A 16,887-nucleotide genomic window follows, 5' to 3' on the forward strand; every position below is an offset into this window, starting at 1 on the left:
CTTGGATGCTGAGACAGATGCTGAATTGCTGAGGCATGTATCTGTTCCAGCATCCTGCCAGGTTCTGGTGTTTCCTCAAGATTCACACCCAGGACAACTTCAAAGTGGCTAGCCCTGGATGGTACAGCCTAATACACTGCGTCAGCCAGGACTTTAGCTAAGCCCTGTACTTTTCTAGCCCCAGATGATCCCACAGAACCTGAACAGCAAATGAAACAGCCTACTCTCCCAGGACTTGGCCAGCATTCCAATTTTCTTTGGGTCGCCAAATATGTGGTTGCCCTCAGCCAGTAAGAAGCAATCTAAAGAACACAACCCTCATTCCTAGGAGGTGAGGTAGGTGGTTATCAGTTGTTCAGTGATTTATGAGGGTGAAAGGGAAAAGAAGGGTGGATTATTGTATCTCCTTTTAAACTGCAAAGGCAACAATGAGTCTCAAATATTTTAGATTTTTTTTTTACTACCATACTGTATATATGATTCAACTATTGTTTAGGGTTTATGTGCATATAACTTCTGCATGCAACTCATTTAAAATGTAAAGTCCTAGTCTTATAAAAAGTACTGTTGTAAACTGTTAAGGATAATTTAAAAAATACAAGTTAGTAGTCAGTAACCTATAAATAATCAAATTCTTTGATGCATTCAGAACTATACTTGTAGTCATGTTTTAGGTACTAGTGTAGTTAATTTCAGGCATAAGTCTTATGAAGCCCCGTTATTTTTCAAAACAATCAACTAGAAACAAGTAAAGTTTGTTTATTTAGATATATTTTAGATAGACAGATGGCCCTCTAACACTTCAGAAATCTGCAGAATATGTCATTTTAAATGTTTTAATAAAGAAGGTTTTTTATTTTTTTTTTGAGAGAGAGACACATCAGCTCCTAGCAGTGCCCCTAATCTCCTCCTATGAAGATGATGGGCACAGAAGAAACTCCACCTGGAGCTTACTTCAAATGTGACAAAGCTCACCACTGGCTATTTGCCCTTTGTCTCTACTGCTGACAGCACACTGTCCAAATGGTGGACAAGTAGGACACACAGGAGTTGACTGTCCCACTTTGCCTAGACAAAGTGGACAATCCCCCCAAGTTCCTGTTTCAAAGGAAAGCCTGTCAAGTCTTCTGAGCTTAGTGGCCCCAAGATGGATACGCCACTGACAATAGAGAAACCTTGTGACTGTCCAGATAGCCAGTAATAAGTCTCTGTCATTCTTATAGATCATAGGCTGTTTGGTCTGCACCACCTGTTTACTTGGGTGACACTCTGATGGATTCGAAGATGAGACTAGTGAAAGATTTATCAGTTAACAGCAGAAACAAAGGCTTACATTGCTTTCCCAGTTCCCATCACTGTGACAATCAGGCCTTAGGCTTCACTCTCCTAGAGCTGTGTGTCTGTCTTACAGTCTCCTTGTTACTAGATTCAGAAAGAGAAACTCACAAACGAGGCATAAAGTTTATGAAGGTTAAAGGACATAAAAACTTAGGTCCTTCATGACCTAAGATGATGTTTGAGTCTAAGAAGGTCTTTTAAAGTTCATAAATGCAAGTTATAAAGGTTGGAAGATGTGAAACTTAAATGGTGATAAAAAAAAATTATTTAAGATAAATACACTTCAGGTTTCTTTCCCTTGCTTATTTGACACAAACCCTCTACAAAACTTTGGACTCAAGACAGGATAAATGAACTGGACATTGTGAATATAATTCTAACTGTTAATAGTTTACACAATTGTTCTTATTATATATAGTTTACTGATGTTGGAGATAAAGACATTTCTTGGACTAAAAGGGGAAGATGTTGAGATAACACACACATACTGTATCTAGTGGCTATGAAGGTGTGTCTCTGTATTCTCACTTGTTAATTGCTGTGCCACTGGTGCCAGGCTAACAGCATATATAAATGCTTGCTGCATCCTGCCCAAAAAGAAAAGGCAAGCTGTCTTGGGGGAAGTTACCTAACTCTTGATGCCAAAAGGCACAGAGAGATGGACAAGTGCTGTCCTGCTGCTGACTGGTTCAGACTGAATGTGACTTTTTGTATAATGAAGAGCTGGCAGCTGGAGCTGGGAATGAACAACCAGGCAGAGAGGAAGCAGGACAGAAGCAGAGAGGAAGTAGGGCAGAGAAGTAGAACAGAGAGCCACATGGAAAGACACTGTGGCAGGGGAGCTGGACTCAGTTAGATGGGCTAGCTGAGGGACTGCCCCTGCAAACTGGCCAATCTCATTATACTACACAGATATCTGTGTCTTTATTATTGAACTCCAAGTGGGACACCCCGGCACCCCCAAGTCTCACAATAATAAATAAAATGAAACAATTTATATGAACTCTTAAAAAAAAGGCCTAAGGACAAAACATCAGCACATTCTGAGATCTCCACCTGTTGTTCAGTGACAATGTAACTGTTACAACTACAACACTCCTATGAATAGGAACCCAAAATATACAAAACAACAGTTGAGAAGGAGGAACAGGCAAATCCAGGATGCTACACTACAGCAGGGATGGTCAACAGTGTAAGTAGATAGTGAGTATAGTAAGGTAGAAAAAGGCCGGGTAGTGGTGGCACACGCCTTTAATCCCAGCACTTGAGAGGCAGAGACAGGCGGATTTCTGAGTTCGAGGCCAGCCTGGTCTACAGAGTGAATTCCAGGACAGCCAGGACTACACAGAGAAACCCTGTCTCAAAAAACCAAAAACACCAGGTGCCATTCACTCCTTACCTAAAGTATTTCTATATACCAGTAGCAAAAAAAAAAAAAAAAAAAAAAAGAAGATATGTATGAATACAGGATAATCATAGAACTTAACAGTTCTAAGTAACTCCACAAACCTCTATGTTATTAACTATTTTATTAACACCATGAGTTAAGGACATAGCTCAGTTGATAGTGTTTCCCAAGCTGAGTCTGAAGACCGAAGTTCAGCTCTCCACATTCACATAAAAAGCCTTGCTCAGTGAGTACATACAATGCTAGGGATGGAGACAGGAAGAGCCCAGGGGGTCGCTGGCTGGCCAGTCTAGCCACAAGGTTAGCTCCAGATTCAATGAGAAACTGTCTCACAATAAAAGATACAGAGAGCAACTGAGGCAGACACCTAAGCTGGAACTCTGGCCTCACAAACACCTGCAGAGATGAGTACACATATATGAACATGTAAACACAAACATGATACACACACACAAAGACACAGACTGACTGATGTTGGGAGCCGACTTTTAGCAGAAAGCGGCTATCAGCTTTGCAGCCACCTTGAGCCATATACCCTGACATGAGACTTGTATTACAATAGCCTACAACAGCTGAGCACACTCTGATAACATCTTGCTTTAGATACCCAGGACTTTCCTTGGGTGTGTGAGATTAAAGGTGTGTGACTTAGAGATCAGATTTAGAGACAAGACCTAAGGGCATGATTAAAGGTGTGACCAAAAGGCATGGCTTAGAAGTGAGACATATAAAAGTCGAGAGGCAGACAGGAGAGTTGAGAACAATTTGGAGAAACAGAGATTGAGTACAACTAGGAACTAGGAACTCAAGACTAGGGACTTGGACTAGGAAGAGAGACTGAAGAATAAACGGGATTGAAACACACTCTGTCTGGTCTCCATTCCTCAAGTCCGTCCTCACTCTCTCTCTTGCTGAACCCCGACCCTCAGACCGGAGCTGCAGCTTGGGCCGGGATACAGTGGCCGCCAAGTGCGGAGTGGAGAGGACCTCAACATTTCAGGCCACCCAAAGTGGGCCAGCCTAGGCCCCAACATTTTTGGCACCCAACGTGGGGCTAGTGCGGTTCTCAACAGACAGACACAAGTGCCAGGGCCCAAGAAAAGCTGAAGCCATTCCTGATGATTAAGCCAAGGGTTTGCCCTGTATGTCACACATTAAAACACACTACACACTCACAGGAAGCAGCTTGGCTGGTTAGCAGCAAGACAAATGGCTCAAAGGAAAAAAAAAAAAAAAAAAAAAAAAAAAAAGAAGAAGAAGCAACAGTGCAGAAAATTTAGTCATCTGCAGGTGATGCTGACCATCACACAGCCACATGTAAAACTGAATTCAGTTTCACAAAACATCAATCCCAGACAATGGGAGACTAAAGTATGAGAGAGATAGTAAGTGCTAAGAGACCACAGGTTCCTCACCTCAAAAATGGAGTCCTTCCTGAACAGGGCCAAGCAGTCACCTACCACTGGAAGGAGAGGCAATATACCATCTGGCTAAGAACCAAGAGCTTCATTCAGAAAGCTAAGCCATAGCTGGGAAATAGCAAGCATGGATTAAAAAGAATATTCCTCCAAACCAACAAGTCAAGGAAAAAAAAAAAAAAGACAACAGGAGAAAAATGGGCAACTCACAAAAAAAGAAAGCTAAACAGCAAAATAAGCAAATACTACAAAGTTTAACCAATCCTAGTAATATCTAAATACTTACCTGACCTACATGTTTTAGTGAGTATAATTTGAAAAAAAAATTTTAAAAAGCCACCTGGTATAATCCTACTGTCACCTCCGATTCTACTTCTAGAGTTCACCTGAACATGTATTGTTGGTATCAGTCATAGCAAAACAAATATGAAACAGGAAAAAACAAAAACACAAAACAAAACAAAACAAAAAAATGAATGAGAAAAACCAGCCACAACCTAATCATCCATGTGCTTGACGAATAGAACCCCTAATGCAGAGTAAATCAAACCCTGTCTGCAGCAACTTGGATAACTCTGTCCAGGTGTCTACCAACAGAAGACACACCCACGCCACACGGAGAAAGAATATAACATGAAAAAATGTAGTATTAAATTCAAATGAGGCAAAAAACAAATACTCCTGCTAGGAATGCACACGATTGATAACCCTGCCAAAAACAAAAAAACAAAACAAAAAAGCATAAAAACCTCCTGCGGGAAAGAAAGAATGGAGGTGCTTTGGAGGGTCCAGCCTTGTTTTCTTGTGTGGAGCTAACAGGAGTGGGTCATTTAGCTAGCCATCAGTATTTTTTAAACTGAATAAATATGCAGTTTTGTGTATATGGTATAGCGCAGCAAAAAAAACTGACATAAAAATGATATAACAATATAAAAAAATAATACAATAACTGGAAATGTTTAAAAACTAAGGTACTTTGATGTTTGTGCTATCAGATGTGGTAGCCCAGACCTGCAATCCCAGCCCTCCAGAGATTGAGGCTGGAGGATACCAAGTATGAGATCAACCTGGGCTACACAGTGAAACTCTATAAACATATATTATCTGTGTACGTATTTGCAAAGCATAGTATACGTTAGACAGAAGTATGCAATGTGGAACAAGAATGCACTGAAAAGAAGCCACAGAATAAAGATGAACGCAAGCAGACTGATACTTCGTAAGGCAAAAGCAACAAAATTAAGGCCAGCAGTCACATGGAAAGTTGCACTAACAACCCCAACCAAAAGTAGCTTTGGAACTGAAGCACTTCGGGAGGGGCCGGCCTGGCTGAGAGCTGTTGAGGCCAAGGCCCCACGACCCCCGAACGCAGACAGCGTCCAGCAGCTGGAGGTACTAAGGCGTCGGGGCTAACGGCGCCGACCCGGAGCAGCGCACGGCCGGCGGGAGAAGGGCAAGGTACGGCGCAGGTGCTGGAGGGAGGCAGGAGTGGTGCTCCGGCCGGAGAGAGGCTGGCCCGCGCCCTCACCTCGTCCACCGTGCGGCGCGGAAGATGCAGCGTCCCGAGCAGTAGCTTGAGCTTCACAGCCGATGAGAGGCGGTGGAAGCAGAGGCGGATGTTATCGATGACCGCAGCGGTGAGCAGGGACGCGATGCTGGGTGGCGCCCACAGCTCGTCCGTGGCGCCCAGCTTGTTGTGCAGCCACAGGCCCGTGTCGCTCTCCCGCATGGAAGCCATCTTGGCGGCGGCAGCGCGCGTCGGCCGGCATCTTACGCGGACGCCTACGTTTCCCCAGCGAGGACCCCCAACATGGCGTCACCCGTTGACGTGGGGCGGGGCCTCGAGCGACAGTCAATTGCAATTGCAAATGGCCTCACCTTCTGGAGATTTCGAGCACCGGCGAAAGAACGGGAGAAAGCGATGAGTCTCCGCGAAAGGGACTGTGGGTTTCCGTAACGCACGATGGCGGCGCCCAGTAGGGCACCGGGCAATGACGTAGCCCGAGTTGAGTCGCTTCCATGAGCCGTGGAGATGCACCGCCCAGAGTACCGTGGTGCGGTGCCTAAGTTCGGTTTCGTGGTATGCTGCCCACGGAATGAACGACTGGAGAATGCACCGACCTCGGTCTCCTCAGCCTGGCTTTGCAGTCTTGAATGCTCTTCTTCCCCTTGCCCATTCTGCAGACAGTGCTGCCTCGGGTCCACACACAGGTCCGTTCCGTGTGAGAGATGCCCCAGGTCGCGATGCCTGCGATTAATCATCAGGAGAATTGCAAAGTACTTCGGAGTACAGCCCTTCAAAGGCTGATACCCCGCTGCTGCTGAGAAGCCTAAATTCACCCTGTAGTGTCACTCTTTATCAGAACTTGACAATGTAGTTCTGTCTGTCCTTCGAACCCACTCTGTAGACCAAGCTGGCCTCAAACTCAAAAGACCCACCTACCTCTGCCTCCGAAGTACTGGGATTAAAGCTCTGGGCCACTACACAGGGCGGTGCCAGCAGAAGTGGCGTTAGGGCACTTCTCTGGTCACAGATACTTGTGAGATTGAGAAGGATCGGTTGGGCCCAGGAGGTAGAAGCCATTCTGTGCAAAATAGTGAAACCTCTCTTAAAATACTAAGTATTCTGGGAGTGGTGGTTCATGTCTGTAATGTCTGGAATTGGCGGAGCTGAGACAGGAGGGTTGCCGCCAATTAAGAGTCCATTTTGAGCCACATAATGAAAATATATAAATAAATGTATATTGTTTTTCCCAATTGAAACATTTCATGAAGAGAGGAGAGCAGCTCTTTTTTTTTTGGGGGGGGGGGGGTGTCAAGATAGGGTTTCTCTGTGTAGCCCTGGCTGTCCTGGAACTCACTCTGTAGACCAGGCTGGCCTCAAACTCAGAAATCCGCCTGCCTCTGCCTCCCAAGTGCTGGGATTAAAGGCGTGCGCCACCACCGCCCGGCAGGAGAGCAGCTCTTAAGACTTAGCATGGTAACTAAATGTACAAGGCTGAGAAAACTTGGAAAGGTATAAGACTCACAAGGCCACTTCCCAAGGTTATATAAACAGTTACTGACAGAGAAGAGACTGTAGACTTGCCTGATTCAAGGGGTTGGGAGCCTCAGGGATTTAGCATTTGGTGACAGCTGTAATCGAGTGGTCTTTCCTGATGCTTTAAGTTACTCATACTTGCAGTAGATTTTTGCTACTTTGTGGATTCCTTTTTTCCAACCATCATCCATCTCCCCCATCCCGTTTCACCCCCCTATCACTAGATAGAGAAGGAACGATAGAGGGGGGGAGAGAGAAATAGAGATCTCCCTGAATCTAATTTCTTCTTTGAGCACCACTACTAACAAACCACAACCGCCCAACCAACCCCCAATGGTTAACAACCATCAACTTCACCTATCAGGGCTCTAGCATTTATATACCCTCTGAAAAAAATCCCAGAATTCCAAATGCCACACAATCACAGAAACTATTCGAAGCTGGCAAAACCATGGCTCTGGTAATCACAGTCAGTGCTACAAAGCAGCCCCGTATCTCCACGCTTACTACTAAAACAAAAACAGATAGTTCTCTGGTTTTTTTAAAGAAAGAAAAATACCAGGATTCTGAAAATTGCTGCTATAGATAATTGCCAGCTGTGGTGGTGCACATCTTTAATCCCAGCACTCAGGAGGCAGAGACAGCCAGATTGGTTTGAGACCAGACAGGTCTACAGATCAAGTTCCAGGACAGCCAGGGCTACATGGAGGAAGCCTGTCTACAAAAATGAAGTGGAAACGTAAGGGTTCTTTGGAAACTCAATTGTGTTGGAAGGTGGTTTGCTGGGGCAAACACATAAAGGAGTGTTTTCCTGAAGTGGACCCAGGTGAAAGGCTAAGGCAGACTTGTGAAGGAACATTTTGCTGAAGCAGACATAGATGAAAGGATGTTCTGCTAAAGCAAGGATATAAAAGGACACATGATAAAGGATTCTTCAATAACAGCACACATGTATTGGTCTGCCTTACATTGCATAGTTGAGCTGCATTTGTAGGACTCCATAGAGAGAAGTGCACCAAAAACTTCTGGTGGTGTGCTGCAGTTTCTTGCTGCTTCAGTGGACTTGGGCTGACTGGCAGAGTGATGTCAGCTGAGACAGACGTACGTGCTGAGGCAAGACCCATGGAGGACATGTGATGTTTAAATAAATAGGACGACAGACAGTGACAGAGGCTGAGCTAGGCTTGCTTATAGAGCTAGCTGTGCATTGCTTGTGGGTCTTGTGTCTTCACTGATCTTCACATCCCTGAGAGAGGCACAGCAGAAAACTTCTCCTGGTGTCCCTTGGGGGTCCCTCCTGCCTGGCTGCTTCTGCTAGGTAGTGCCACCACTGCTGATTCATGTTTGCTATCCCAACTCTACCAAACTGAACTGCTGTTGTATCTATGAAGTGTTTGTGAGTGGATAGAGCTGCCACTGCTGACCTGTGGACTGAACTGTTGATTTCCAGACAACACAAAACAGGAGTTGTTCCAAAGAACCTTTTAAAGCAGGTCCACTTCCCCTTATCCTTTCTTTCCCACTCCCTATGGTGGAAGGTGGACTAAAAGGGAAGTTAAAGCGTTTAAGAACCATCATTAAAAATAGGTTTTGAGCTGGGCAGTGGTGGCGCACGCCTTTAATCCCAGCACTTGGGAAGCAGAGGCAGGCAGATTTCTGAGTTCGAGGTCTACAGAGTGAGTTCCAGGACAGCCAGGACTACACAGAGAAACCCTGTCTCGAAAAACCAAAAAAAAAAAAAAAAAAAAGGTTTTGAAAAACTGAAGTTGGGGCTGGAGAGATGGCTCAGTGGTTAAGAGCACCGACTGCTCTTCTAGGGGTCCTGAGTTCAATTCCCAGCAACCACATGGTGGCTCACAGCCATCTGTAATGGGATCTGGTACCCTCTGCTGATGTGTCTGAAGAAAGCAATGGTGTACTCATATACATAAAATAAATTAAAAAAAGAAAGAAAAACTGAAGTTATACAAAAACAAAACAACAACAAAAAGAATATTCAGAACCATTGTAAGAAATTTTTCGGAGGGGGGCTGGCTATGTCCCTTTTTACTCCTAAATATCTATTGGGAGTTTCCGCCCCACTTTTGCCTGTATAGTTCCCAAGTAAATGACTTAGAGACACTACAATTTATTAATAAGCTGTCGTCACCTATGCTGGGCAGGTTCTGAGCTATACTATCCTTTCACCTGTTAAAACCCATATAAATAAATACCTGTTGTTACTTGTCAATCTGCTGTCTTCCTGGATGCTTCTGCTCTACCAGCCTGTCCTTAGGGTAATCCTCTCTTGGCCATGTGTTTCTGATCAATCCCGTCTAATCAATCTCTCTCTCTCTCTCTCTCTCTCTCTCTCTCTCTCTCTCTCTGCCTCCCTTCTCCCCTCTCTCTCCTCTCCACTCCTTCATGGTCCTCCTGAGACCCCTCACTTGAGTCTTGATTCCACCTTCCTATCCTGTGCCCAGTTGTGGTGGTTTGAATATGCTTGGCCCAGGGAGTGGCTCTATTAGGAGGTGTGGCCTTGTTGGAGGAAGTGTGTCACTGTGGGAGTGGGCTTTGAGACCCTCCTCCTAGCTTCCTGGAAGCCAGTCTTTGTTGTGTGTCGCCCTGATGCTGTTTACATTCTGATGTTAATTCTGCTTCCTCACGAGGGGCTGCCCTGATAAGCAGCCCATCATGTACTAAGGGGATCTCAGGTGAACCTTCTCCCCATTCTGACTGGTCAGTAAAGGCTAAAGCCTGTGATTGGGCAGTGGAAGGGAAAGATGTGACTGGAGGTTTTAGAGAGTGAGAGAACAGTCAGGAATGAGAGGAAGAAGGACAGAGGAAGAGGTGGAAGGATGATGGAACAAACCCACATGGCCTGGAAAAGCCACAAATAGCAAGGGAATAGTGATAGATCTGCCCAATTTAGACATACAACTTATAATTACTGAGCTGTGTGTTTTTTATACTGGCTTATTGGGGTAAGAAATTACCACAAGTCTTCTCCTGTTTGCCTTCAGAACAAGATATAGAACTTCCAGCTCCTCCACTTGGGCCTGGGCACTGCCATGCTCCTGCCTTAATGATAATGGACTGAACCTCTGAACCTGTAAGCCAGCTCCAATTAAATGTTGTCCTTGTAAGAGTTGCTTAGGTTACGGCATCTCTTCACAGCAATGGAAACCCTAACTACTACATCAGCCATAGGGTACAGCCTTTTATTAGCCAATCAGGGATTTATTGGGGAGCAATCTTTACAATACATTGGTTAATACAATGCCCCAACATCAGGCTATAGTCTGGTCAGGGGCACAGAACTCAGTTTCTGAATAAACAGTATACAAAACAAACCCCAACAATCAGTGCTAAGCCTGACATCCTGAGTTCAGTCTCCAACACCTACGTGGTAGAAAGGAAGAGCTGGTTTCTATTGTTGTCCTCCGAACGACCTCTCACAGGTGGTGGAGTGTGGATGCTCTTCTCCCCCACTACATACATACATTTTTTTTTTGTTTCAGTTTGGTTTTTGTTTTAAGACAGGGCTTCTCTATGTAGCCCTGGCTGTCCTGGAACTAGCTCTGTAGACCAGGCTGGCCTCAAACTTGGAGATCCACCTGCTTCTGCCTCCTGAGTGCTGGGATTAATTTGTGTGCCATCTCAGCCCCATGCAAATTAAAAATTAGAATATATACTATTCACTGTGCTATTCATGAGAAGCACCAATCTTTAAGATGTTGTGTTGTCACTATGCTTCCTAGGAAGGCTTGTATTAAAGAATTTGATCAAATTGTAAGGAGAGTACAGCCAGTAGACACTGCTGGTGACATGCATAACCTCCCTGAAGAAGATCAGTGTGAGACGTTATCCACCACTCAGGCATCTGCTTCCAATGGATTTACCTGGAAAGCCTAGACCACATGTCACACAAAGACCAGCTCAGCTTTATTCATAATACTGAAGGTCATTGGAAGTGAATGCTGGCCAACCTGGTGTATAGCTTGAATCCCAGCACCTAAGAGGCAGAGGCGCTCTGTACATCCAAGTTCAGCCAGGGCTATGTAGAGAGACCCCCATCTCAAACAAACCAATAAAAAGTTCACAGACAAAGAAAGGTCCATCTTTGGAGTTTGTGAGGCTGCCTTCTGACACAGAGCCCTCTGCAGTCAGCATCAGTCTTAAGGTCACAGTACCTGCTCAGGGTTGCACATTGCTCAGGGCTGCATCATGTTTATTAACCACACCACTCAACCTCAGCCAGTCACTTAGGAATGTGAGGCCAGTGGCTGGAGAGATGGGACTTCCAGAGGACCTGAGTCAGAATCCCATCATTCAACAATGCAGACTCATAAGCATCTGTAACTCCACTTTTAGGAGAACTGACATTCTGGGCAGCAGGTACACATGTGGTACACAGACATACAAGCAGGAAAAACACACATACATGTAAAATAAAAGTATTCTTTTAAATGATGTCATTTCTTTTAAATGTGAGACTAAACTCTGGCCACCCAGTGGGCATCAGTACTGCTCTGCAGTGGGAGTGAAAAAACCGCAAGCCTACTTACTCACTTGATTATGAATGGCTATGCATTGTTGTCAAACAGTTTGCTGAAATACTTTGGATTATAGAAAGAATATCTTCTGTATTATATGGATGCATCCCCTATCAATTAAAAAGCCAATGGCTTAGGCAGGAAATAGAAGTGGGACATCCAGGAGGCAGAAAGGATTCTGGGAGAGAGCCAGGCGAAGGGGGGGTAGTGCAAAAAGATGTGACAAGATAGATGCATGGTACCTGAGCACAGGTAACCAGCCACATGGCAGAATGTAGGCTAGAATAAATGGGGTATTTTTAAGTGAGGATTAAAGAAGAAAAGAAAAGACACGGAGACAAGGGACAGTTTGGGGAGGGTTGTCAGTGGATACTGCAGCCTGGAGTTAACTGAGTACAGCCTTTTTATACCCCACAGTGCTGTGGGAAGCAAAACTACAGGGTGGGAGAAACAATTGCTGACATTTACACAGGATATCTGTCCTTATCCAGGCCTCCCTGTCCCTTGCACCAAGGTCAATAGAACATTCAGGCCCTCGCTTTGAGCCTCACGTTTATCTCTTCCCTATGTCCCACGTGTCAGCAGGCCAGGAGATCTGTCTGCCTGCAAAACATCCTGCCAGGGCAGCAAACCCTGACCTGTCTTGACCCTGCCTAGCAGACACATTTTTCCTCTGCTTCAGAAGCAGGCAAATGGTTTCTGACATATCTGATGTTGAACACCAGGAAGGGTGCACAATAGACCCCTCTCCAAGAGACCCAGCTCTTACAGGTAGCTCACCAGAGATAACTCACTCAGACACAATTTATAGTCAATTGAAAGTCTTTATTCTAGCTAGCTGAGATTACACCCAGGGATTTTGGGGACCTAAATCTAGCCCTGAGTGTCCAGAACACAGGGATTTCGAAGGCAAAAATTCTATCTTGGCTTCTTACTAGGCAGCTGCAGAAGCAAGCAGTTTAACAGAAGCTAAGTTAAGCAGTTAGCTGGAGGGGTTTCCGCACAAACAGGCAATTTAACAGAAGCTAAAATAAGTTAGCTAGGACAACCTGACCTTGAGTTCCTAGAATAGAGTTGGGTGATTTTCCATGGGATTCTTCATGAAGGAGATCAAATTCTAGTTAACCCTGAAATGGCCTCAGCACGAATGTAAGATGGAGGAACCTCTTCTCTGTCTTACCATGTTACATGGCCTTCTGCAGCCTTGACTCTCCTAAGGTCTAAGTGTTGTAGTTCTGTAGGGCAAGGCTTCCCTTACAGAAGTTCTGCTCCGGCTGCTGGAAAAGTTTCTCCAGTACAAGTGTAACAACTCTGCTTGGTCTGGGGAAAGATTCCCCAGTGGACGTGTTACAGCTCTGCTCCAAGAGATACCCTGGCAGTCAGGAGCCATAGAATACCACAAAGTCACACCACACAGCAAACTTCACACAAGACATTCACTGGGAAGGATAAAACCAGGAAAGAGGCTGCCTCTGCTCAGTGACAAGCAGCAGAGAACTAGGCAGAATGCATGGTTTATATAGGGTTTCTTGAGTACAGAACTTTCCAGGATGGCCTGGGATTGAAAGGTTTGTGTGGCCTGATCATTGGAGCAAGCTTAGCGATTGGTGAGATTTTTTTTTTTTTCTTGTAGGGTGGAGCCTGGCTACTAGCCCACCTCAGGGCTGGAATTCTCTTACAGAAATTAACCATTAAAGCTGTTAGGAAAGTCTGGGGATGGGGTCTGGCTCCTTCAATGGGGGTCTGGTCACTTTCTTGCCTTGAGGGTTTACAAAGTCTACAAAAGGTACAAACTTTTATTTACAAAGTTTACAATGGGAGTCCTTGCCACCTGAGTTGGTGGGAAAAGCCAAGATAAAGTATGAATCATTTGCTTCTGCTGGCTTCTGCCGCCCACCATTTTCAACTTGAAATTTTCAAGTCCAACAATTCAGCTGCTTCTTCCCTTCACCTGCTCTAACCAATTGCCTCCCCGGCCTACTTGGGTTCACCTTGGAGTTTCTCCTGGTCTTCTTGGGTTTCTGAAGTCTACAACTGCTACAAAAGTCACGCCTGTGGGTCATGCAGCTTCTCACCCTACTGGACAGTCACCATCTGAAAAGGAAGCCTTGCCTTTGTAAATTGGACTCTGACAAGACTCCTGATTCACTTGGCTTGGAGACACCCCAGACTGGAATTCGTGCTAAAGGACACTCCACTTTCTCTCTTATCCTTGTTTTCCTTCCCCTTCTGCTACCCCTCTTCCTCAAGTCTCTCTCAACTCCTCCTTGCTCTGCTCTTGCTTGGCTCCCTCCCTGGAAGTGTTACAGCTCAGATGGAAAGGTATGCTGACAAGCAGGAGTCAAGGAATTACACAAAGTAACCCTGTGTAACAAACCGCACACAAGAGATTTATTGGGAGGAAAAAAACTGAGGAGGATGACTGGCAAGAAGCAGCAGAGAACTGATCAGAACACAGAGTTTATATAAGGTTTCTTGAAAGAGTCAGGAGATGGAGCTTTCATGGGTGGCCTGGGAATGGAAGAATTATGTGGCCTGATTGCAGACAGAATCTCTTGCATATTGTATGGAGGCATCACCTGTCAATGCTGATTGGCCAACAAGATGAGGCAGGAAATAGGAGGTGGGAGTTCTGGTAAAGAGAGAAAGGAATTTTCTGGAATAGAGTAAGGTGTAGGAAGAGATTTGCCTCAAAGACCGATGAAGACAGCGGCATAGAACTGAGGAGAGTTAACTAACCATGTGGCTGGATTTAGAATACAATAAATAGCGTAAGTGAGTTACAAGGTAGCAGGAACAAGTCAAAGGTTTGGCCTAGGCAATTATTTGTAAATAATTCAATCTCATAGTCATTATTTTAGTAACTTTGGCGTTGGTGGAAAAGCCTTCTGTTACAAATGGTGTCTACTGTTAAACATAGAATTTAAGGTTGGGAAAGTCCCACGTAAAATATGCAAATAAACACTTCCCAGAGCAGTTTCCTAGCCAGACAGAAGATGTCCAACTCTTTTGGGTTTTTTTTGTTTTTTGTTTTTTGTTTTTTGTTTTTTTGTTTTTTTTTGGTTTTTTGAGAGAAGGTTTCTCTGTGTAGCCCTGGCTGTCCTGGAACTCACTCTGTAGACCAGGCTGGCCTTGAACTCAAAAATCCACCTGCCTCTGCCTCCCAAGTGCTGCGATTAAAGGCGTGTGCCACCACTGCCCGGCGATGCCCAGCTCTTTTAAGAGGAGGTCTGCGAACTAACTCAGCTGCCAAAAGCTGCCCCGCCCCTGGTCTCTCCCATACCCGAGCCGGAGGGCACAGTAGTTGTGGCTTCTCCTAGGCAAAGCATGGTTCCATAGAAAGATCAAAAAGTGCACTGGAGAGAGCTAGATGGCCCAATTTGGGTGCCCGGGGCGGAGCTGGGGGTGGGGTGGAGAATCCCAAAGAAAGAGACCAACCTAAAGAAGGCAGAGCAAAAAGCCCGCTGCCTGCTGAGTTAAGGGGTTGGGTAGAACCACCTGAGGAGCTTGAAGATTTCCTCACAGCTGCAATGGCCTGAAAAGCCCTGAACTTCAAAACTGGAAAAGTATTAAATTTAAAAACAGTAAAAAAGAAAATACTCGCTGGGCGGTGGTGGCGCACGCCTTTAATCCCAGCACTTGGGAGGCAGAGGCAGGCAGATTTCTGAGTTCGAGGCCAGCCTGGTCTACAGAGTGAGTTCCAGGACAGCCAGGACTACACAGAGAAATCCAGGACAGGACAGCCAGACAGCCAGGGCTACACAGAGAAACCCTGTCTCGAAAAAACAAAAAAACAAAAAAACAAAAAAACAAAAAAACAAAAAAACAAAAAAAAAACAAAAAAAAAAAAAAAGAAAGAAAGAAAGAAAGAAAAAAGAAAAAGAAAAGAAAGAGAAAATACTCCAGGTATAAGTAATCACTAAAAATAGTTTAAAATTAGTAAAATAAAGTCCTTAGAGAGAGAGAGTTAAATAAATTTAAAGAAATAAAGCCCATAAAGATGAGAGGTATATGGACAGTTTTGGACTCTGTACAAAGCAATTTTAAAGGGTTTAAGATAGAAACAAAAGGGAGATAAATGACATAGTTGGAACTAACACATTATCAATTATGATTACTATTACAATGGTAGTCTTATTTTCATCCTGATAGCCAAGATGACTTCTAATGCTTTCTCAAGGAAATGTGTTTTAGAGAGACAAGGAAAAGAGAAAAATGAAAAATGGAAACAAACCTTGGAAGAAACTTAGAAAAGTTTATAAATAAGAATGGAGAAGATCAGTCTCTGTTCCCTGCCATGGGATCCCCTTCCCCTTACCTGGGTCAGGCCTCAGTGGGAGAGGGTGTATCTAGTCTTGCTGGGGCTAGATGTCCCAGGGTGGGGTGGTACCCAAGCCGGGCTCCTCTACTCTGAGGAAAAGGGGAAGGGCAATGGGAGGAGAGATTTGTGAGAGTGGGACTGAGAAGAAAGGAACAAGGGGGCTTGTGATCGGGATGTAAGGTGAATAAAAAAAATGAGGAAGATACTAAGATGATAGAGATACAAGGAAAGGAAAAAGATGAAAAATGAGACAAGCCCTAGAAATAAAATTAGAAAAAAAATCCTATAAATAAAATTGAGGAAGATACTAAGATAGAGACAGGGGAGGGAAGGCCAGCATCCACAGCAACAAGACTGAAAAAAAAAAAAAAAGGCAGTCTATATCTGTTAGAAAACCTAAAATGATTTTTCCCAGCCTTGTTAAGAGAATTAAAAGGGGGTCTAGAGAGATGGCTCAGTGGTTAAGAGCACTGACTGCTCTCCCAGAGGTCCTGAGTTCAATTCCCAGAAACCACAAGGTGGCTCACAACCATCTGTAATGGGATCTGATGCCCTCTTCAGGTGTGTCTGAAGACAGCTACAGTGTGTGTGTGTGTGTGTGTAAACATATATATGTATATATATATATATACATATATATGTTTAAATCTTTAATATATACACATATATATTAAAATCTTTAAAAAAGAAAAATTAAAAGGGAATGAAAGAAATCCACAGTTATCAAGAATGTTGGTGGCAACCTATATAGAGAGAAACAAGATTTAAGAAGATTTAAGGAGCCGGGCAGTGGTGGCGCACACCTTTAATCCCAGCACTTGGGAGGA

The 16,887-nt window shown here is 44.4% G+C and overlaps 1 protein-coding gene across 2 annotated transcripts in view; it reads right to left on the bottom strand.

The window, feature by feature from the left end:
- The window catches only part of Nelfa (negative elongation factor complex member A), a 50,229-nt gene that overhangs the window by 20,704 nt on the left and 12,638 nt on the right, over positions 1–16,887 (bottom strand). The window contains exon 1 of one of the 2 annotated variants that reach the window (XM_034508964.2): positions 5,693–6,159. The exons of the other annotated variant lie outside the window; for it this stretch is intronic. Coding sequence (XP_034364855.1) covers positions 5,693–5,902 — 210 coding nt within the window. The 5' untranslated portion in view covers positions 5,903–6,159. Of the gene's footprint in view, positions 1–5,692; positions 6,160–16,887 lie in introns of those variants that run through there. 2 annotated transcript variants of the gene reach the window in all.

This window comes from Arvicanthis niloticus, chromosome 7, assembly GCF_011762505.2.
Source record: "Arvicanthis niloticus isolate mArvNil1 chromosome 7, mArvNil1.pat.X, whole genome shotgun sequence".
NCBI lineage: Eukaryota > Metazoa > Chordata > Mammalia > Rodentia > Muridae > Arvicanthis > Arvicanthis niloticus.